The 22,317-nt window shown below is 41.8% G+C and overlaps 1 protein-coding gene across 3 annotated transcripts; it reads left to right on the forward strand.

Moving 5' to 3' along the window:
* The first annotated feature begins 5,276 nt into the window (after positions 1-5,276).
* Positions 5,277-19,839, forward strand: LOC121314264. 3 transcript variants are annotated; one of them, XM_041247324.1, is made up of 9 exons: positions 5,277-6,592; positions 9,823-9,961; positions 11,698-11,769; positions 13,916-13,987; positions 16,550-16,634; positions 17,959-18,098; positions 18,775-18,954; positions 19,335-19,529; positions 19,737-19,839. In XM_041247324.1, the coding sequence occupies exons 1-9, from the start codon at positions 5,292-5,294 to the stop codon at positions 19,773-19,775; spliced, it is 2,223 nt and encodes a 740-aa protein (XP_041103258.1). In that variant the 5' UTR covers positions 5,277-5,291; the 3' UTR covers positions 19,776-19,839. The 3 variants fall into 3 exon arrangements, with proteins under 3 accessions (XP_041103258.1, XP_041103259.1, XP_041103260.1); XM_041247325.1 differs by lacking the exon at positions 13,916-13,987; XM_041247326.1 differs by lacking the exons at positions 11,698-11,769; positions 13,916-13,987.
* Positions 19,840-22,317: the final 2,478 nt, after the last annotated feature.

A 22,317-nucleotide genomic window follows, 5' to 3' on the forward strand; every position in this document is an offset into this window, starting at 1 on the left:
CACATAGTTCATAGAGTAATTCAGAAAAAAATTAAAAACATAACATTTGCTATGAAATGTAATTTAAGCTCTCATTTCTTGCAGTGTGTTTGGCATCTTAAGCATTAGTAAACAAGCCAGTGCAGGGTTTTCATAGTCCCGTAAAAATCTACCCTGAAAGGTTACAAATATTTGTGTAAAATCGAGAGTTTATCGGGTTATAGACAAATGAATACACACGCCTACAGGAGGCTAGTCGTGATTAAAAGTTTGGTGCATGAAGTAGTGCAACATCAAGACGGCAACCTTGTTCAATGTGTACAGCGTTTGACAGGCAGCAAGACAGGCAGACAAGATCTAAAAAACTATTACAGATGTTTTGATCCGTATATAAACACAATACGATCAAGTTTGTTTGAGAATATATTTTCTCTATATCCTGTATATCACTAATTTACAAATTAATACCTGACGCAATGTTTTTTACGTGGATTGTACACCTTTAAATGGGGAAGCTGCAGGCCATGCTGTCATCGGCACGGGTCATACCAACAACTCGGGAGGGGGAGAGATAAACATACCTTTAAACAAAATACATAGCTGTATACATTTGAAACGAGATAACTAATACGATGCTAATAAGATATCCTTCATTTGGTGGTAAATTTTGAGAAATATGGGGAAATAATATTTTTGGAAGTTGTGGGCTTCCCGTACGTGAATGAGGTGAGTTGGTTGGCCCTATTTCGTCCCTTTCCTCTTCAGCTTGCAAACGGCAAGTTATACTACTTTACTCTTCGGCACCGAAATAGTAGAAAAACAGGTAAGTGTGAGTACAGCGAAATAGGACTAGGCTGCCAGAGGTACGGAGAGAACCTGTCTAGCTGTTGGGGTGGTTATCGTTGGGCCGGCAAATTAATTTTCTATGTTTTTTTTGCCACTGTCGCTAGCGAAACCGACTGTCATATCTACACGCGGTGTGCGTGGAGCCAGGGGCGGTCTGTAAGGAGTAGTCCGGCTAGGAACGTAAGGGGACACTGCCACGAAATAAATACGCTGCTATTTTAATGCCACACTGTGTACGGCTTATAAGAAATTGTGATGTGTAGTTCTTAAAGTGTGCTTTTATAAAGGTGAGTGCCAATACCTTACGGAAGGGAGAGTAGCAAAAGTACCGGACCACTGTATATTTCTTTACACACGTTGCCTTCCTGCTGCATATAGATAACATGGTAAAAACAGAGATGGATAGATACATCTGACGAAGTCAGAAACAGAAATGTTGTAGATAATATTTTAAAATAGCAATTTATGGGTTACTTTCCTTCCTTAACTGTTTATAGTGATTGATGAGTACACTGGATCCTGGTTCTCCTTGGGTATAGTTCCGTGTTCTGTATTCTTTCTCAGATTTTGGCCGCGTCATATGATACGTATCATTATTCTAACAAGCAGCTGCATCTGTTTTGGTCTGTAGTATTTCCAGATTGTGCTTTGATGTACCGTATTGTAGTGTATGGCTTAGTTCTAGCAATGGACGGAGTCCACTTTATTTTTTTTAAAATTTTTTAAGGGGTTTAGGTTGCCACGATACGATCACTCAAGAATTGGGGTTTCCTGAACAGGTTAACGGTAGTTCTCAGTCCCTAGCGTAATGAATCTATTCACTGTGACGAATTTAATTAAGTAATTGGTTTGTTTTCCTGTTTACATTTTGCCACTGCTGAGGAGAGCTCTTAATTCAAACTTTGGCAAAGCTGTTATTGGCTATTTTCTGTGCAACTTTAATAAAAACAGTCTATAAATCTCACCACTCTATGATGGTATTTAAATTGCGCGCTCCACTGTAATCGGGTGCTTGCAGTCAGGTGAGGGTCTTCATTATCTTTTGTATTCGCCTCCTCACTTTCTCTTTTCCCCTTTCAATGCTTCCAAAGGAGGTGAAAAGGTAAGTATCCTATCCTTGGGTCTCCTTGATGCAGGTTTTTCTGAAGCTGCTCAGTTTAACAGGTGCAAGTAGCTTTCTGTAGTAGCCATCAGGGACTGGGCTATAATAATAATAATAATAATAATAATAATAATAATAATAATAATAATAAATAATAATAATAATACCCAAATAAAGGCGCCCAAGTCAGGTTACAGCAAATCAACAGTTGTAAGGCTTGCCTCTTCTGCTGGGATTACAGTTGAATTGTGGCTATACTTGCAGTGCTGTGACTGTTGTGAAAAAAGTTAGTTTTTTTAAAAATGTTCTATATAATATAATTCTCTTTAAAGTTGCTATATGTATAGCCATACCATAACTTAAAAATAACTAAAGAAATAGTGCTCCCCTTTAGAAGGCAGCCCATTTATACTTTGTATGTTGTAAGGCAGCATGCTCGTGGCTCCCATTTGCCATTTAACTGGGAATTTCATTCTCATTAGAACTATGGCTCCCGCCTACAGCGTTATGAAGGGGGAGCACTGCATTGCCAATCCCAGCCTGTGTCCACTCTGCAGCAGTACTGCTGTTCTGCATTTCAACACCAGCCCTGCTTCCTGTATTTGAGCTGTACAAGCAGTGGGGTTTTACTGAGCTGCTCCATTCCCATCCTCATGGTTCAGAACGCCAGTCTGTAGTTGGATGTTAAATCGAAGGCTGCAGATTGGAGTTAAGTGCTCTAGGAATTGGCCCAGTTGCCTCAAAAGAGTAGTAGGCCAGGTTATTGTTTTAGCTTTTGCTCCGTGTCGTGCATGGGATTTGAAGAACATTAAGAGTGGGTGCAGCATGAAGTCTCTTGGCTTTGGATTGATTCGCACGTGCTGTGACCAATTATCTAGCCGATGAAGAGTGCCAAGGAGAACACAGTGACGCAGTAAAACCTGTATTTCAAAAGATGTTGGAACCTGTTTAACTTCCTAAACGTTTAAGTTACACAAACACTTTTTAAATGTTGACAGTTTAACATGTCAGGGAATGTTTAACCAATGAGAAAAAGCTGCCACCATGAGATGCAACTCCACCATGGTGCTGTTACTGTGATGCACTGAGACGTTGTGTGCAAGACTACATGTGCACAACACTGATGTGTACGTAGAAAAATGTTGAATAAAGCACCTTGCACACATCTCTACTGCCACAGCTGACTTCCATTTGGACATGCATCTCTTTGGTAATGGAAAATTCTAAACGTTTGCGCTCTTAACAACCATAATGTATATCGCTGTGAGTAGTATTAAAGCTCTGTGTTTTAGATACCTCACTCATCCGTTCAGCATCATATCACTGATGGTATTTCATAGTGCTGCATAGACTAATTTATTTGGATTGAGCTCCAAACAGTAACAAGGTTCTTTCAGTCAGGTGAGGGTCACTGGTGTTAATTTATCATTCAAAGTTAAGCAATGAAGAAACCGCTGGATTTCGGTTGATTTGCTACATTTTCTTAGAATCCATATAGAACAGCAATCCACACAAATCCAGGCAGCTGTTTCTTCGCTTGTTTCACTTAGAATGGTCAAAGTGCCCAATCAACACCACTAACCCTCACCTGATTTCTATGGAGAGCTCAACATGCATTCAGAAGCCTCTACATGCCAAAGCATGTTCTCACAATTCAAGAATTGCTTTCTCAAATAGAACAGCTCCATTAATAGAGGCAGTTCTACAGACAGCACCTGCCCTGGTGTGCATGTAGCTGTAGTATTTGACAATGTGGCATTGGCATCATCAGTGGATACTTTTAGTTTCCATGGCCTGTTCTATACCAGTATCAAAATTCAGCACTCTGCATCGGCTAGAGAAGCCACTGTGTGTGGATATTAACCCAAGCGGATTTAGACATGCCCTGTGTGTGTGTGTGAGATATATATATAATATAAATGTAGTGTGCATTTCTTTAATTTTTATGCTTTTTCTATTTATTTTGTTATAGTTTGCTTTTTTTGTCACATTAATTGTTCCTCATGATTTCTGTTGAATTGTGTGTTTCCTGTTCATTGAATCTTTTCTCTTTCAGTGGCCAGATATGTTTTGGCTTATAAACAGAGGAAAGGCGTGGTAGTTTTGTATCACTTTTTCCTCCATATCAATAACCCTAAAAATGCTAATAATACTTATAACAAAAAAATAAAGTAATGGCTTTTTTCACAAACCTTGAGTAGTACCAGATAATTATTAATAGTAGGTTTAATTTGGTTCTAGGAGTTACAATAATGTAACGCTAAATATTGCACCCAAGTGCCAGACTACCATATATATGCAGTACTGCTATAGACCTACTGCTATGGCCAAAAGTTTTGCAACACCTTCTATTTTTTGGATTTGAGAATTTTTTTTTGAGAAAAAAAAACAACTATAAAGGCAATTTAGATCTTTTAACATCATGTAATCAAAGAAACTACCCAATTATATCAAGTCTACCAGAAGCCAGAGTAGTAGTACAGTATTTCATGTTAGATTTTGAAGTATCACTTTTTAATTTAACATTTTATTTTTTATTTTTAAGTTTTTGTTAAGTACATGTAAAACTACAAAGCAATATGTAATTCATTGTGTTAATGTACTGTTATTCAGCAGGTTTTATTCGACTTTATGAAGCAAAAATTAGATAATTCAGTGATGCAAAGGTTTTGGCCATGTCTGTAATATACACAGGCATATACTGTCAAATCTGGGTTTGTGGTGTCATATGATCCCTTTGTCACTGGTAAGCGAAAAAGGTTCATCAGTTTAATGGCTATGCTATAGTTTTATTTTGTTTCCATATACTCAGTTCTGCTGCAAAAAGCATTCTTTTTCATCATCCCTATTGGAAACAGTGTATTGGGTTTGATCCAGAAGTGGGGTTTTAGGATTTATATTCCTAAATGTACTTGTGTGTGTTTTTTTTTTTTTTTTTAATTCATATTGTCTGGAAAAAAATGTAACATCTTGTGGTTCCCAATCCCTAGTTTTATGAAAGCTATATAATGTTCTGCAGCAAGTGTATTGCACTCTCTCTCTTTATTGTGCTAACCTTTTATGTGGAAAAAGTTGTCAGATAATAATGTTATTTAACTGTTTCACATTTCAGTCTTGAGCATAATTCCCTGTAAAAAAGCATATTGTGCAGCCTAGAAACTGGCTCACGACTTCAACCTTTTAATTATGAAGGCACAAGTTGTCGTTAATTGATTCTTTCTTGATGGTGAGAGCCCAGACTTCTGGATCAAGTCTACAGTGTTTTCCTCTGCATGTCGAGTAAAATGAATTGTGATACTAATGCTATTGCAGCCAGTCCATGTTACTTTGCTTGTCTCCTCTTAATGCTGCTCTTTGGAACAAGATGAACATGCAGCCGCACCCCTACCTGCTGAAGAGTGTCTGGATGGACAAGCCCAAGTACGATGAGGCAGAGAGGCTTTACCACGAGGAATGTGCCACGTCTGCTGCCCTGGAGGGGGGAGAGAAAACTAGTGTTGAGAAGCGGGAGGAGAGCTTCACTACAGGCAGTGGTGGGGAGGTCCAGGCATCTTCTCCAGAAAGCCTCAACGGAGAGCCGACCAAGAAGAAGCAAAGAAGACGCAAACGATCGCCCAAAACCAAGAGCCAGCAGGCCAGGCTAGGCCAGGCGTTGGCTGGAATGATGTCTGAAACAGTCTGGTTTGAGAAATCCCGTTTTGAGGAAGCGGAGAGCGCTTATCAGAAGAAACTGGCGGATTATCGGTTCCATGATGCTCTTCCAAAGGCCCCGGAGCCTAAACGCCAGGCAAACTCTAACGTGGCACAGTGCGAAAACGGGAATGTGGTCGCCTGCCACCATGTAGTGGACTGCATCTGGCTCAATAAGCCTGCCTTTGATGATGCAGAGCGCAGTTTCATGGAGAGATTGCTTCCTTGCTCCACCCCGACCTCTCTGGCTATTGTGCCCCTCACAGCTGGTCCAACACCTGCTGCCATGCAAACCCCGGATGACGAGGGTTACCTGACCGCTACCCCAACGCCTGCCACCCCAGGCCTTTCCCTCCTGGATCACTCGAACCATACTGCTCCGGTTTTAACCGCTCCCTCCACCCAGTCCATCAACGGGATGCCCCAGTTCCCCAGCTGCCTACGACAGCTGGTCTCTGGGGTGTGGCTGGAGAAGCCAATCTATGATCAGGCTGAGAAGAGTTACTACGAGCACCTCTGCGATGATCTCACCCCCCCAGCTTCAATGCAGAAGGGAAGGAAGAATAGGAGGAACAAGGCGGCCAGCAAGGAGGTAGGAGCATGCAACCGTGCATCGGAGTCTGAGAGTAATATCGGGTTGGGCTTCTCTGCGATGGTAGCTGACAGTAATGGCAGTGTTTCGCAAGGGACCGCAGAGGAGGAGGATGACGGACGGCTCGTTCTAAAGGCTAAAGAAGCAGAGAGTAATGCGATATCTGTGCCTCTCTCTGTCCAAGTCCACCTTTCCAAGGCATCCGTTCAGTTCTTCCTGCATCAGGACAGCGAACGTGTGTGGCTCAACAAGCCCCTGTTTGACGCAGCGGAGAAGAGGCACTACGAAGCAGTCTCCGATCAAGCCAGCAGGTCCAGCACTAGACCGACTGTGGAGGCCTCAATGCCAGGGCTGGCTGCTCCGGCACCCAGGCAGCAAGCAAAGTAGGATAGTTTCTGTTCCTTCAATCCTTTTGCACTCCTATGGTTGTATCTAACACCATAATTGTATTAATTTCCTATGCTATGCACACCCATGAACTACTTTGGTCTCAGAAGTGTAGTTCTGAAAGAAACCTATGTTTTGGCAAACCCCCAGTCTTGTGCTTTCTTGGTTACCTTGGCCTATATTTATTGTTTGTATGCATAATTAAATCCTGGTTTATCTATCATATGTAAGGCAGTCGTATGTACGTTTGTAAGTTTTAGGCATTAATAAATCGCAATGTCACTAATGGTGTTTGCAGGTGGAAATTCTCATTCCAGTCACAATTTCAGGAATACATAACCCTAATGAGAGTGTTATTTTACAGATTGCACATCTTTAGCTCATCTTCTGTTTCTTAGGAGTTTGATCTTATCTTGCAGTACCATCATTCCACCACAAGGAAACAATCGTGTGCATGAGTCTATATGAGTCTGACGCAAACTTCTGTGTCTAGTTTACATACTTTTTGTTTGAATGTGTTCAGAAGGGAATACTTGTGCAACCACAAATGATAAATTTAGGCCCTGGAGAGTGAAATTTAACCCACCCCTGCAGAGTCACCTTTCCTGTCAGCTGCCTCCCCTAGTGACTGACATGCTTTGCAGTCAGCAAGATGCAGTGGACTGTGCTGAGGTGAAATTACCCAGCATGTGGAGCAGTACCAAATTTCCTGGAAGGGAAGGCAAGCAAACGGAACTTTCTTTTTTTTTTTTTTTATTTCAACCCGACTCACCGCTGCCACCCCCACAGTGGCTCAGGAGAGCTGAAGACAGATACACGCGTCCTTCGAAATGTCTGCCATCAACTGTCCGCTTTTCACTTTGCTGGCCCGCCAGGCAGCCACCGCAGAGCTACAGCGTCGGAGGACCACGAAGCTCTGGGCAACTTACAGGCAGGCCTGCAGGCGTCCGGCCAGTCTACAGCGGCCGCTAGCAGTGAGCCGAGGACACCCTGACTGACCTAAGCCCTCCCCACCTGGGCGGCGCATGGCCAATTGTGTGCCGTCCCCTGGGAACTCCCATCCATGGTTGGCAGTGGAATAGCCTGGACTCGAACCGGCGACCTCCAAGCTATAGGGCTTACCCTGCACTCCACGCGGATGTGCCACTTGGGAGCCCCAACAGAATTTTTTTTTAACGAAGTGTAGCACCAAATGTTGTTAATTGTTGAAAATTGATGTTTGTAGATTAATATTAATAGATCATATATAACACATGCTTCTTTCAAAACTGTGCATTTGAGACCTGTTTAATGAGTGCACAACAGGTAAGACTTATGAAATTGTGTTCTCTACAATCACTTTAAAAATGCTAGGTTGGTTCTGTGTGTCTGAAGAGCTGCCAGCTGTGTGATATTGCATCTTCTACCCAGTGGTGATCAAATACTGTGTTCCCTGTGTTGGGTTGCTGGCTGTCAGATCCCCAGTACTATCTGCCTCTTTCCCTTTACACACAGGCCAGTACTGTGGACCTCCTCCCCTATTATCTTTTTGGTATTGTTATTATTGTTAATGATACATTTGGCAATACTGATAAACTAAACTAACATTCACAATGTATTCCAATGGAACCTTTCATTTGCATCATCCAAATCATACGACCCAAGTAGTTCAATCACGTGCGTTTTGACTAGGCATCTTTCTCAATGTCTTCAATGAGTATTGATTCACTTAATTATGTGGACTCATCCCTCTTGTTGTCCTGCATTCAGTCCTGGGTTTCAGAATTAGCCTAAGTAGAGTATACTTCAATGATCAGGTGCCAAGAGTTTGAGCAATCAGGCCACTGTTAAGACTTTTCATGCCGAGATGAGAACCAGTTAAAACAGATTTGCCCTGGTTCTCCTGTATTTAGAGGGGAAAGTGGCAGATATAAAACAAACTGCCGAGTCAGGCTGCTGTAGTCTCATGTGCTGGAGTTCTTTTTGTCTATGTTGAGTTGGCTTTTGGAATAAAACAGAACAGTGAGCATTGGGTGGGGAGGAGAGTAAGTTATTTAAATTGTTTGACTGCACTGGAGCAAAACCCATTCTCATTATATTTAACAGTGTAATGCAGCTCTCTCGCTATTTCACTATCTGACTGTGAATGGCCAGTGTACTGTCAACATGGCCTAACTGAAATATTACGTGAGCACAGTGTAGCATAGCTGTGACCTGTAGCCAGAACATCAGAGAGGCCCCCTGATTTTAATAGGTGTACATATAGAATAATTTTATATAAGGATTTTATTTCAGTAGAACTTTTGGTTTAAATTATTTCCCCTTTGTAAAGTTTTGGAAAATAAAAACGGTGACATTGTTTATCTTTTTGAACTAGACCTTTGAAATCTTTAGTACCTGTAAAGCAGGCAAGATCTCTGCTTTTTCTGGTAAGATGACAGAACAGTCATCATACAGGACAGCTGCGGTTTGGCTGGGGACTCTTTACAATGACCAAACAGTCTGACCCTTGTGACATCTGATTAGGTTAAGATCCAGGGCAGTATAGATGCATTACTGATCTGAGGCCAAAACTATGAACCTTTACTTTTATTTTGTTACAGCATGCCTAGTGACCCACTAGAATTGCACAACTTTAATTCCATTAAATGTTGGAATTTGTCTGAGATTAGAGAAGAGCACTTCTTACTGTTCCAGGGTCTGTTGGCATGAAGGAGTGTGGTCCTGAGTGAATACTTTGAGACAGGGTCGCCTGTACTTAACTTATTATCAATTGTATTTTAATTTAAAACAAAATAGCACAATATGATAGTTAATGTAGCACGAGACAACTCCAAATCGGATGCTTCGGAATGTCCTGGAATCTGGTGCTTTTGGTGAGTGGTTTTGTGATTTTTACACTGCTTTGTTGTTCCAGGGCCCCTTTAGCCTAAAGGTGTCTTTCTTGAAAGCAACTTTGCATGAAAAAACAGACCTAAGTTCATCCTGTATCATTGACTAACTCTGAACAAGCTCAGATGCCTCCAGTTTCTTTTGAAGGAACATCACTTGCAAGTTCACTCTGATTGGTGGACTTGCCTAGCAGTGACTTGTTTAGCTTGTTGATATTTTAATTAATTCGATGTGTTGCTCATTGAATAAAAGCAATGTGCCTGTGAGGTTACACCTTTAAAGGAGTGTTGTCCTGGGAGATGTGTGTTGAACTGCAGAGCGCTGCTAACTGTGCTCTCCTCTTGAACCCGGGCAGCACCATGAGCGCAGAACACCTGGCCCAGGAGAACATCTGGTTTGACAAGTACCGGTACGACGATGCCGAGAGACGGTACTACGAGCAGCTGAACGGACCCGTCTCCGCCACCCCTGCGGGCCGCACTCAGACTGCACAGGTATGCCTCAGGACACCGGGGAGAGGAGGGTGGTAGATTGTGTTTAGCTTCCTCCCTGAGGTGTATACGAAACAGATTTAAATAACCTTACACTGCACACATCCTACTGTATAAACACTACAGCTGACTTATTCTGACATGCATATCTTTCACTAGGTAAACATTTAAACTCCCTAGTGCATCCCTAGTTAAAACTTTTCTAAACTTTTAATTATTGTAAATGATGGAGGTCAGCTGTGTTTATACAGCCTGATCTATTTAAGTCCTTTACATTTTAGACTGCGCTGCATCATTAAAAGTAACAATTATAAAATGAATAAATGCATTTAAATCAATAAATGTAAACCAGTCAATGGTTACAATACCGTAGCAGTGCAATTCCACTGATGCACCTTAATGCTCGGTATTCTATGGTGAGGTAAAGTAAACAACTGTGCCACCTGTACTAACTGCAGTACACTTCAGGTAACTTAGTGGTCAGTCTGTTTGGTTCAGCTTTCACTGTCATTTATTCTTTAATTATTTTTTTTCTAATTTGCCTATTTTGCCGAAGGGGAAGCAGACATACATGCTGTGCTATACGTGCTGCCAGTGTCTGGCCAACGTGGTTGATTTCTACATATAATACAGTGAAAATATCTGACAATCTGGGTGGTGTTTTGGCATGTGAACCCCTGGTGCCATGTGAAATCTTATATAAACTTTGCTTTGCACGTGTCTGCCACTTTTTGTAATTTTTTTTTTATTTTACTTTCATTTATTTTAAGCGACTTGATTTCCCCTGAAATGAAAACAGCTGTTCAGATGTAAAATCACGATGACTGGGGTCTGTCTCCTGTGTGTTCGCAAATCTCTCTGCTTTGTCTCCCTCCTGTATGGTGGCTGCGCTCTATAGGAGACCCATCTTTCCTCCCCTTCTTCTGGCTCTACTGCTGTACCATGCATGTATGATGAGATGACAGGCATTCGCCTGGCACCAGCACACCGTATTTTTGACTGATACTGTAGTGCATTGTAATATTGAAACAATCCGTCATTAGCCGCGCCATTGTTATCCCCATGAACTAGCTGACACGGCCCTTTTGAACTGTATTGTGGGCGCTTGCTTTATGTCATTCTGTTTGTGATCAGCTGCTGAATTTAAAGCGATGCAAAATCAACGCGTCTCTGTGTGACTATTGGGTACAGTGCATGCAAAGTTTACTGTCAAAATGCCAGCCCAGCTGTGAATTAATCGCAAAAATGTGAATTATCAGAACTGTAGTTTTATGTAGAACTGTGCTGTTGTGTTTTTTTTGTTTTGTTTAAATGAGCAAAGCTCTTTAATGCTGATCATAAACCATTGCTTTTTACAAAAGGTTGTTGGCCTTTTAATTATGTTGCTATTTATTAATTTGTTGTTTTTGACCATGTTACAATACCATCATGCAGCTGGAAAGAGTCTTGGCTGAAGGAGCATGATGTTTAATTGTGTTTTTAGCAGCTGAGCTGAGGAAGTCCTTCAGCCTGAACACTGGACATCCTGATTTGGAAACTCTGTGACCCGTTGCCAGGATTAATACATGTTTGCTGTGTTGTATTGGGTAGAGCAGGGCCTGGGTTTGTTGGCCCTGCAGTGGAGTGAATGGAGTCTCTGTGCAGGCCCTGGTAGGGACTTTGCAGCAGTAGTGTGAAGGGTTTGTTCTGCAGAGTCGTTTGCCTGGTTGTGTTTGACTTGCTCTTTCTGCCCCCCGCAGGAGAACGGAGCAAATACAATCCTGCAAGACATTGCCAGAGCCAGGGAGAATATCCAGAAATCGCTAGCCGGAGTGAGTACTGCGGTCTCTCACCCTAGCAGGATCTCCCCCATCTGTCCTAGTCATTCACACCTCTCCCCTTCATTCTCACACCCCGTGCATGAAGCGTGACCCACTGAAACACTTCTCACACACGTCCATTGCCTATACTCCGTGATACAAGCAGGGAGCCCATGTAACTGCACCTCATAATTCTAGCACTACTAATCTGTTCCACTAGAGCTGCAGGAACCAATTTTATTTAATATATATTTTTTAATTAATTAATTTCTTTATTTGAATTGATTGGGCTAATTTTACCATTCAAAGTGAAGGAACAGCTTCTTGTATATGGTGATTGCTGATTTTCTTAGAACAGCAGTCCAAGCAGCTGTTTCTTCACTTGTTTAACTTTGAGTGGTAAATTAGCTCGCTCAACACCAGTGATGCTCACCTGATTTTCCAAATAATCTGTTTGTGCAGCACTGCATTCCAGCCTGGTTTTTTGTGCCAAACATTTCAAAAGTTAATTTAACTAGGGGTGTAACTATTCATTGTGCATTGATTAATCGTGTATCGTTTTGCAATAGAGGAGTGTGTCATTGGTATTGTGATAGGAGACCACAACACAGGTCGCTGTAGTTCACAAAATAGTTATTGAATGAAGAATAAGTGTGTGTTATAGTTGGTATGAATACATACTTCCATGTAACTTTTTAAAGAGCGCCGTCATTTAAATAATCATTTGAACTTAGTGTGCATAGTACAAGTAGGCCCTGGTAGGATTAAAACCCTGTACTGGACTGGATCACCTGCCTACCCATTTCGACCTGAAACCATCCCTGCTGTTTAAATGCAAACCAGGGAAAAAGCATCACCATGGATAGAAAATAATGGGCCACCCTGTGCTTGTCACACCTATCCATCATCATAAAACCATTTGTTTGCACACTTTCTCATACATACACACGTACCGTTACACTCACGGAGCATGCTTTTATTTATTTTATTTATTTAAATTGGGGCAAAATAATTAATGTTACACCTGGGGTTTTTAAAACCTGATTTTAGAATAGATTGTGTTATTATTGACCTATTTTTAAAACACCCACAAAGATGTATTTGACCCACAGCATATCTGTTTTTTAAAACGATCATATTTTTGAGCCTCAAATGCATGTTTGACTGTCAACACTATTTTGTATTGGTGCATGCTTAGCCTAACACATACATGCAGACGGCATACATGTATACATATACATTCCTCACTCATGCATGCAGTGTGTGTAGAGCGTAGATCCCACTCCTCCATTCCTAGGGATGTCCCTTCTGATCGCAAAATATACTGGACTTAAAGGCCTGTCTTGAAAAATAAACGACCTGAATGGGAGAAGTTGGGAAATTCAGTAAGGGAACAAAATGTAGAAAGGGTGCATAAAAAAAGAAAAAAAAAAACATCCAAAAAAAATAAAAAAAAAGTAAAAATGACATTATAGAAGTATGATTAGGGGAAGTTTTAGTTAAGTGAGTTTTCAACTTTAAAAATGGCAACTAGGAACCTGGTTGTAGTTTGAGTGCAATTTACCGTCCCTCGAAGCATTGTCATCCATTTACGGCTCCCAGGATAGTTTTAGAAGCTTATCACCTGTGTGTGTGTGTGCGTGTCCGAGCTGTGTATATTGCCTGCTTGCTTTAACCCTCTGCTGTTAGATGGAGAAACTGATTGCAGATTTGGTGGAATGTCATTTGTTTAATTTATTTTTTTTGCAAGAGGAGTTCTGTTAAATTAATATTCTGTTGGTGTATGGTCACTTGAACTTGCATGTTGATTTTAGGAGGCTCAATCATTGCTTGTTAGCACTGATAAATTTGCACCCCTGTGGTGTGTGATAGCACAGTGCTTGCTTTGTGTGAAAAATCTAAATGATCTAGGGGCAGGCACAAGAGCAGTGCTTTGTTTGTTTAATTTTCTTAAGCTTAATCTCTTGCAACAACGGACAGGTGTGAATTGGTTTATTTTGAGGGAGGGGAGAATTCTACCTTCAGTCTGCATGCGGTTACCATTCTGTTGTGCATGTGGTTTGCCTGTCCTAGTTCTGCCTCCTTTTTTGTCTCTGCTGTCAGTGGCTTTTAAGTAGCTCTTTCACGTCCATCCCCCTCACCCCCATCCACTTTCCAGCTGAAGACCACATTACACCCCACTGGAACCCCCTCTGTCTCTGCAAAGCGCCCCCGCCACTCTGCTCAGTCTGTAAGTGCCCTTTCTCCCTTTTAGCATGCTGTTTTTATGTCATTTCATTGTTTATTAAACCAGGAGAATACCCTTCAAGACCGAAGCCTCATTTACCAGGGACTCTCGGTTAAATCAATCAGCAACTCTGCAGAAGCAGCAGCAGTACAATTTTTAAACGCATTGTATTAAAAAAACAAAACAAAAAAACCCCCCACAGGTTAAAGTAAGCTCTGTGTCCATGCTTATGCTGACACACAAATGGATCAGATCAGTCTGCACCTCAGCAGCAGAACAGCCGTTACAGCATACAAAACACACCTGGTAAATGAGTAAGGAGAGAAAGCACCACCAGCAGTTAAGCAGTTCAGAGATATTATGAGGGACTGTGGCAAAGTGGCTGGTAAGGGGAACAAGTGTAGCGGTGATGCGATGCAGGAGTGACAGACAGACAACGGTATTTCGGTGAGAAAAAGGGTGCTTTAATTATAATCCAGGTCTGGTGATGTAAAATAATAAGTCCCCGTCTATACATAACAATGTGTAAAGCGCGGGGATAACAAAAACAAGGCACAGTCCCGAACCAAAACAAGATGCGGTCACCAGTCCTGGGTGCGTGAAGACGTGCAGGTGCTCGGTGCAGACACAGCTTGTGTGGTGTGTAGTGGTGCTCCGGATCGTGCTGACCCTGGCGACAGCTCCGGAGGTGTGCTTAACTGTCTAGTGCTGAATACAAAAAACAGACAGTTACACGGACAGACACGACAATACAAAACACGAACACGATCCACTCTGAGAGCTCCTCTCTCAGTCCTTCTCTCTCTCCAATCGTTTAACCCAAACGAAGGAAAAGATCAGCGTTACCCTGGCCCCTGTATGTAATCCCGCATGATATCTAGGTAAACGGCTGCAGCTGCCTTATTACTTGCAGCTGCTTCTCGTTTACCTTTCAAATCAATACGGTCTTACAACAGAGTCGCGCTTCTTTCCAGGCTGACCCACTTCCCTGACCCGGAAACGAACTGTCAGGCCAGCCCTTCCAGATACTTCTCTCGTTCTTTAGCGCCCTCACAGGTCAGGAGGAAGATTCATCATCATCTTTCCGTCACAGGGACACACAGCACCTGAAGCATGACAATGACAAGAAGTCTCCAGAGTATCCCTAAATTAATCATTTAAGAGTTCATAGTGAGGGATTCAAAGTCTAGTTTTGAAGTTTGCAGGAAACTGATTCCGGGCCCAATGTAGTTAGTATGGGGATGATATTGTACCAAACCATTCAAACCTTTCATATGGTTAAGTATTTTTTGTTTGTTTTGTTTTTTTGTTGAAGAAAGCATGCTATAATTAATTTTGTATTGCGTGGGCTCATGTATTATTCTACCACCTGTAGACTGTAGTACAGTCTAGTTGCTTTAGCTCTAAATTGGACAAAGGAGATCCTGTCTGGACGCTTTTTATTAGGACCGGTCTACAGGATTTAACATCGCCCTGGTGGGGGCATGTTCTGGTATACCCCAGTCCCTTCCAACACCTTGTGGGGTCTATGCCGTGTCAACGATGTGTTCAGGGTAAACGATGGCCCTACCTGATATTCGGTAGAGGACCCAGAACAGTGGCCATACAGTATAATTATTTAAGTTTATTCCGAGTTTGAGGAAATTCTGTAGTTTAATAATAAAGTAATATGGAAGTTACTGTGCATGGGTTTCCTGTTAGATGCCAGGCGACAGGTTCGGGCAAGCCAGGTGAAAGTACAGGAAGCTATTCTAAAGCTCGGGGAAGCCTGATCTTTTCGCATCCAAGAGTACACCATGATGATCACCAGGCTGGCCCAAGAGATCCATCTACCTGTTCTGCTCACTGCTTCCTTTTTCTGGGCTTTTCATAAGGCTTCTCAGCATTTTAGTTTTCAGAGGCTTACAATATACCATAATAGGCTTTTCAGAGTAATGTATTTGGGGTTCGTCATTGGAGCCCCATGAAACCTGCCAATTTTACAAAACAAATTTCACCAGGAGTTGTTGCTGACGACATGCCATGGAGCAGAGATGCTGGTATCCAAAGTCAACAATAGGAAAGCATTGGGTATGGTTGACACTTGTTTCATGTGATTTTTCCTTAACTTGGATATATCCACCCCGGCTGCATTTGATCAGCTGCTAAAAAAAAAAAAAAAAAGTATTGTCACATTAGATAGCAAAGGCCCTGAAGTGCCTTTCACAGTAAATGTTTTTCAATAAAGAACTCTGCTTAAATAAATGTTACTCTAAAGGTGAGTGGTTTATTCCAGTGTTTTGTGAGCCCCTGAAATTAATGTTGAAAAGGAGCAAGCCTAAAGTGTTGGTCTCCATCAATGCGGAGCTGCTGTTTGTATGCTCTTCCCCTTTCCCCAGCCATGCTTGGGTATGAGAACAGAAGGTATGCTCATAATAGCACTCCCTCTATTTCACAAGTTCAGTTTATTTCCATGCTGGCTCCTGATCATTTCCATCAGACTTCATTGAGGAGAGTTCTGAAACCCAGGACCGAGTGCAGCAGGGCTAGCATGAGTTTCTAACTCTTGAGTGTGTTGTGTTGCAGAATGCTGGGTGCAACGCTGGAGAACAGAGCGAGCTGGTGTCCCGGATCAGGAGCCTGGAGATGGAGAACCACAGTCTGTACAGCGGTAATAGTCTAAACTTCAATAGTCCCTTTCTGTCTAAATCAACACATACTGTTTTACTCAAAGATCCCTACGTCATAGCACTTTGTGTTCTTGGAGCAAAAACTGAACCTGATTCTCTCTTACAGACACAGGGCAGCATTTAACCTGACCAACCAACTGCAGTAAAAACATCTCTATCATTAACAGGAATGGAAATAAGATTTCTATTGCGTAGCAGTTTTACCCATTCCTGATTTTTGCTATGAGTTTGATTAGCTACAGTATATAGATAACAAGCTTAAACCCAGGAATGGATCAAAGTGCTATGCAATGACAGTCTTATTTCCATCCATTCAATTTCTGATTTTTAAAACTCATTTGAAAAGCACATGCTACAGTTACATTGGAGTGCACTTGTATTTTGTAATTGTTCTGTCAATGGCTACTGTATTGTTAGATAACTGATTTAATATGGAATTAAACTTTTATGGACTAGCCTTGCCTCTTGGTATTTCCCCCGGATATCTTTGCAAATGACACAGGTGTTTCTGGAACACGGCAAATCGTGACCACAAGGATGGAAACAAGACTCTCATTGCATAGCAGTTTGATCTATTCCTGGTTTTACTAGAGTTTGATAAAACTCATCTGAGCTTGGTACCTATACGCTGGGGCTAATAAAGCTCATAGTAAAACCTGCAGTGCTGAGCTAAGTTTGTATCAGTTTGTAAGACTTGGTCTAGATTGGAAATGCTCTTATTATTCCACTTGGAAAGCACACAGACTCAAACATATGTTTAGCAAGTATGCTGAAGTTTTGTGATGCATATTTAGAAATCCAGTGGGTGTTTTACAGTCACTGACCCAACAAGTGTTGATACAGCTGATGTACAGGTTGATTTGAAGGTAAGTGTGGTAAACTTACTTTTGAATCACCCTGTACTTTGGTGGGCTCCTGCCGTGTGCAGTGCTAGCTATAAAGATTAAACATTTAAGCCTTTTGTGTAGGCAGTTTTCTGTTTTTAACTTATTCAGACACATTGTCAATGTAACTCAACTTGAAAAAGTAATTATTTTTGGTAACAAAGTATTTTTCAAATTTGACATTGATTTGCTCATACAGTAATTGAAAAAGTTTTGCTATGTATCCTGATCCTGTAAAAAGAGAAACTAGTGCAAATGGACATTTTGTTAAACATTTTAGTAAAATTCTAGTCATTCAGGATTTTTTATATCGGTTTACCATTTTAAACCTTTACAGCCTTAATTTAAACAAACATACTAACAAACATATATCAAGAGACGGAAGTGCCATTTCATTGCAAAATGATCTTTCTCCTTGCAGTGGTGGAAGACCTGAGACTGGCCATCTCAAAGCTGGAAACTCGTGTGTCACAGTTGGAGAAATCCCCAGCAGGGGCCAGACCGACCCATGAAGCAGCAGCAGCAGCAGCAGCAGCACCACCACCACCACCCTGCACCAAGGTAGGCCCTCAGTATCTGAGCCACATCCCCAGGGCTTGAAACATACCAGCCATTCTGCACCCAGTCCTGCAGGGTTTCAGAACTCCCCTTGTTTGGGTATGTTATTGAAATGAGAGAGTCAGACATACAGACAGATAAACCTGCACTAAGCCTGCTTTACAGAGTCCTGGGTTTCAGAATGTCCCTGGTTTAGGTATATGCTTGAAATGACCAGATGTCAGGAGTTTGAAGAATCAGGCCTCTGCTAGATCTGATCTCACTTCTCATCGCCGGATGAAAAAGTTGTTCGTGCAGCTATAAGGGAGGGACCATTTACCAAACATCAGACTCCTTGCTCCTGATCATTATAAATGATAGAATTCATTGAAGGTAGTTCTGAAACTGACAGCTGGGTACATCGGGGCCAGTGTAAGACTCCCAGAGACAATGCTTGAGTGAAATGACCTAGGAACTAAAGCATTAACATACTTCCTGTAAGGCAAGGCAAGCAAATTGAGAACCTATAGTGCCAAATGTCATGTTTAAAAATAAAAATATGCTTGTTGTATCTTGTGTTTCTTATGAAACTGCAGATTTGAGACCTATGTAGTAAATGGTAAGATTTCAGAAAGCATTACTACAGCTGCTTGAATTCCCAGCTGGGTGCCGGTATGGACTGTCTTGTTGTTCCCGGCAGGTGGAGGTGAAAAAGGAGGAAGATGATGATGATGATATCGACTTGTTTGGCAGTGACGATGAAGAGGAGAATGCTGAGGCAGCTCGCATCAGAGAGGAGAGACTGCAGCAATATGCAGCCAAGAAGGCAAAGAAACCTGTTCTCATTGCCAAGTCCTCCATCCTGCTAGACGTCAAGCCGGTACGTCCTGCTCTGTCCTCCCGCCCTCCTGCCTCTCTCTTGGGTTCTGTGTTGAAGTGCTGTCTGCGTTGGGCTATCTGTAGGCTTGCTGTCAGGGTCTCACAAAATAACTGAAGTAAATCACTGAGCTTTGAGTGTTTGACTGGGGCACTTCATTGGAATACCATAAAATCTGTTCGTCATTTTCCCTCCTATTCCTGAAAGTCTGTTTTTTGGTCAGTCATTTGGTGCTTGGGAAGTAATCCAATCTGACTTTTGTTTTATAGCGGTTGTAATCACTTTCTTTTTTTTTCTAAATGGTGCTACAGAGTAATTTAATGAGATTGCTCCCAACACAGATATAATTTTTTCTCTCCCCCCCCCCCTCCTCGTCTCATCAGTGGGATGACGAGACAGACATGGTGAAGATGGAGGAGTGTGTGCGCTCTGTGCAGGCGGACGGTCTCTTGTGGGGCTCCTCTAAGCTGGTTCCAGTAGGGTACGGCATCAAGAAGCTGCAGATCCAGTGCGTGGTGGAGGATGACAAGGTTGGCACAGACATGCTGGAAGAGGAGATCACCAAGTTCGAGGACCTCGTAAGTCTCTCTCCTTGCGCACTCTCTCTCTCTCTCTCTGCCCAGGCAGTTTTGTAGTGCTGAACAAGTGTCATCCTTGTACAAATTTGATAAACCTTGCATGGTTGCCTGTTCTAAGACAGCTGTCCTACATCTGATGCTTGTGGTTATTTGTTCTGAAGTGCTGTTGTGACCCCCCTTTTTTATTTAATTTATTTATTTATTCAGGTGCAGAGCGTCGACGTTGCTGCTTTCAACAAGATCTAAAAAGCCATATACTGAAGTTGCCTGGGAAACTGTCACTAATAAACAGTTCAATATTTGAGCACAAGAGCCTTTGTTTGCATGGTTCATTTGGAATCCTATTTTCTGAAAACTCAGGATGGAGGACTAGGTGGCAGTGTGGTCTAGTGCTGAGAGTCTGGGAGGGAGGGATGCAGTATTGTTTAGTGGTTGGAGCCAAGGGACAGGGAGGAAGGCACTGGTTATGTGGTTGGAGCCAAGGGACTGGGAGGAAGGCAGTTAGCAATCAGAAAAGCCAAGAGAGAGGTGGAAATGAGCATTGCTAAGAGGGCTAAAACCAATTCCACAATGTTTTCCAATATATAAGAGCAAGAGAACATTCAAAGAGGAGGTAAATGTCTAAGATACATAAGGCAAGATCATAGGCAAAGATTAAAAATAGCAAATATATTAAAGGATGAAATCCTCGTAAATAATACTGAAAGAAATGAAAAATTATTGACAAACCGCTAACGAAGATCATGCAACAGTCTCTTGACACGGGTTGTACCGACAGACTGGAGCATTGTATCCCGATCCACAAAAAGGGAGACAAAACCAAACCAGCTAACTACAGACCAATAAGCCTACTTCTACTATATGTAAATTTTTACGGAAACTATAACAATAGCCAGAAAGGAAAATTACCTTTGTGGTAACAGTATCCTGGGAGACAGCATGGATTTAGAAAGGAAGATTGTGTCTGACTAGCCTGCTTGATTTTTTTTAAGGATGCAACATCGACAATGGATAATTGCAAAGCATGACTTGGTTTATTTAGATTTCCAGAAAGCTTTTGAAAAAGCCCTGCATAAAAGATTAATTCTCAAACTGAATGCAGTAGGGATTCAATGAAATGCATTCACATGGATTAGGGAGTGGTTAAAACAATGTACTGATTAGAGGAGATACCTCAAAACGGAGTGAGGTAACCAGTGGAGTACCACAGGGATCAGTATTAGATCCGCTTCTATTCCTAATCTACATTAATGACTTTGGTACTGATATAGTAAGTAAACTTGTTAAATTTGCAGATGACACAAAAACAGGAGTGGCAACGATCATTCAAAATGATCTAGACAGCATTCAAAACTGGGCAGACACATAACAAATGACATTTAATAGAGAAATGTGTAAGGTACTGCACGCAGGCAATAAAAATGTGCATTATAAATGGGGCACTTTTTTTTACAAAGAATTTTGAGAGTTTGGAACCAACTCCCCAGTAATGTTGTTGAAGCGATCAACCCTGGGATCCTTCAAGAAGCTGCTTGATGAGATTCTAGGATCAATAAGCTACTAACAATCAAACGAGCCCAATGGCCTCCTCGTTTTGTAAACTGTCTTATGTTCTTAAATTCAGGCAAACACTTTCTCATTTCTGACGCCCGATTCTTCCTGAACACTTCTATCTGCCTACAGAGAAACTAGAGCCTGCACAACCTTAGCGTCCCAAGGCTGTTCTTTTCTCTCATCACACTCGCTGCCTGCCATGTTGTTTGTCTCTTTGGAGTGTACTGACTGATGCAATGTAATGACAAAAATTCTTAACCACGCCTGAGGTCGTTGGCACTTGTGCATTTAAATGTATTTTGGGCTCCTCAGTTTGCGCTCAGAAAGCATTGCAGGGCCTGATCATACTCTTGCCTGGAAACAGCCTGTCTATCTGGCATCTGTGTTTTCACCTCTCCCAGAGTCTTCTTTCTTTAGCTTTTAATTGCCTTTTATTTAAGTGTTGTTCATTTCAGAGATTCTGTTCGTCTTCTCTGACGATTTGTACAGCTTTGTGTTGAAATTTAAATCACACCTTATGACTCTGTAAATGCAGACATCCTAATTGTTTTGCTCCTGTTCTCCTCTCTATAAATATAATATTTACATGCAATGCACACTTGAATATTTAAAAATCACACGTGTAAGTAATAGTAAAGGTGCACAATGTACAACATAAATACAAGTATTTAGGAAATTTTGGACACAAGTCCTTCAGCTAAAATGACATTCCAGTGAGGAGTGAGAAGTTTGTTTTTAAGAATTAGTTTCAAATAAGGCCAATTGGGGCTAAGAAACAAACAGATTTTCTTTCAATTAAGGTTGGGGTGGCTTGTAATGTACAGCACCCTAGGATGACACATTCACTAGTCGCGTGCATCTCTTTATGTAAACACTGTAGTACATTAGAATGGTCGCGTGTTTTCAAAAAATTAAAAACCTACAACTCTGAGGCCGATAGCTGTTGTAGTTTGTCAACTCCAAAGATGCCCAGCAAAAGTGTAGCGAGTTTGAAGAAATATGTGTGGGAGCGGATTCCGCCACTGCTAACTGACCAGTACCAGTTCATCATGGCTTACGCGTACTGGAAGAGCGGCCGACACCGGGACGAGGCTGTGTTCGAGTTATTCTTCCGTGAAAATCCCTTCGGAGGCGAGTTTTCACTCTTCAGGGCTCACAGACTGCTTGCTGTTCCTGAAAAACTTTAGATATACAGAGCAAGGTAAGGGTAAGCCAAGGGACCATCTCAAAACTC

This window comes from Polyodon spathula, chromosome 4 (genome assembly GCF_017654505.1).
Source record: "Polyodon spathula isolate WHYD16114869_AA chromosome 4, ASM1765450v1, whole genome shotgun sequence".
Lineage (NCBI taxonomy): Eukaryota > Metazoa > Chordata > Actinopteri > Acipenseriformes > Polyodontidae > Polyodon > Polyodon spathula.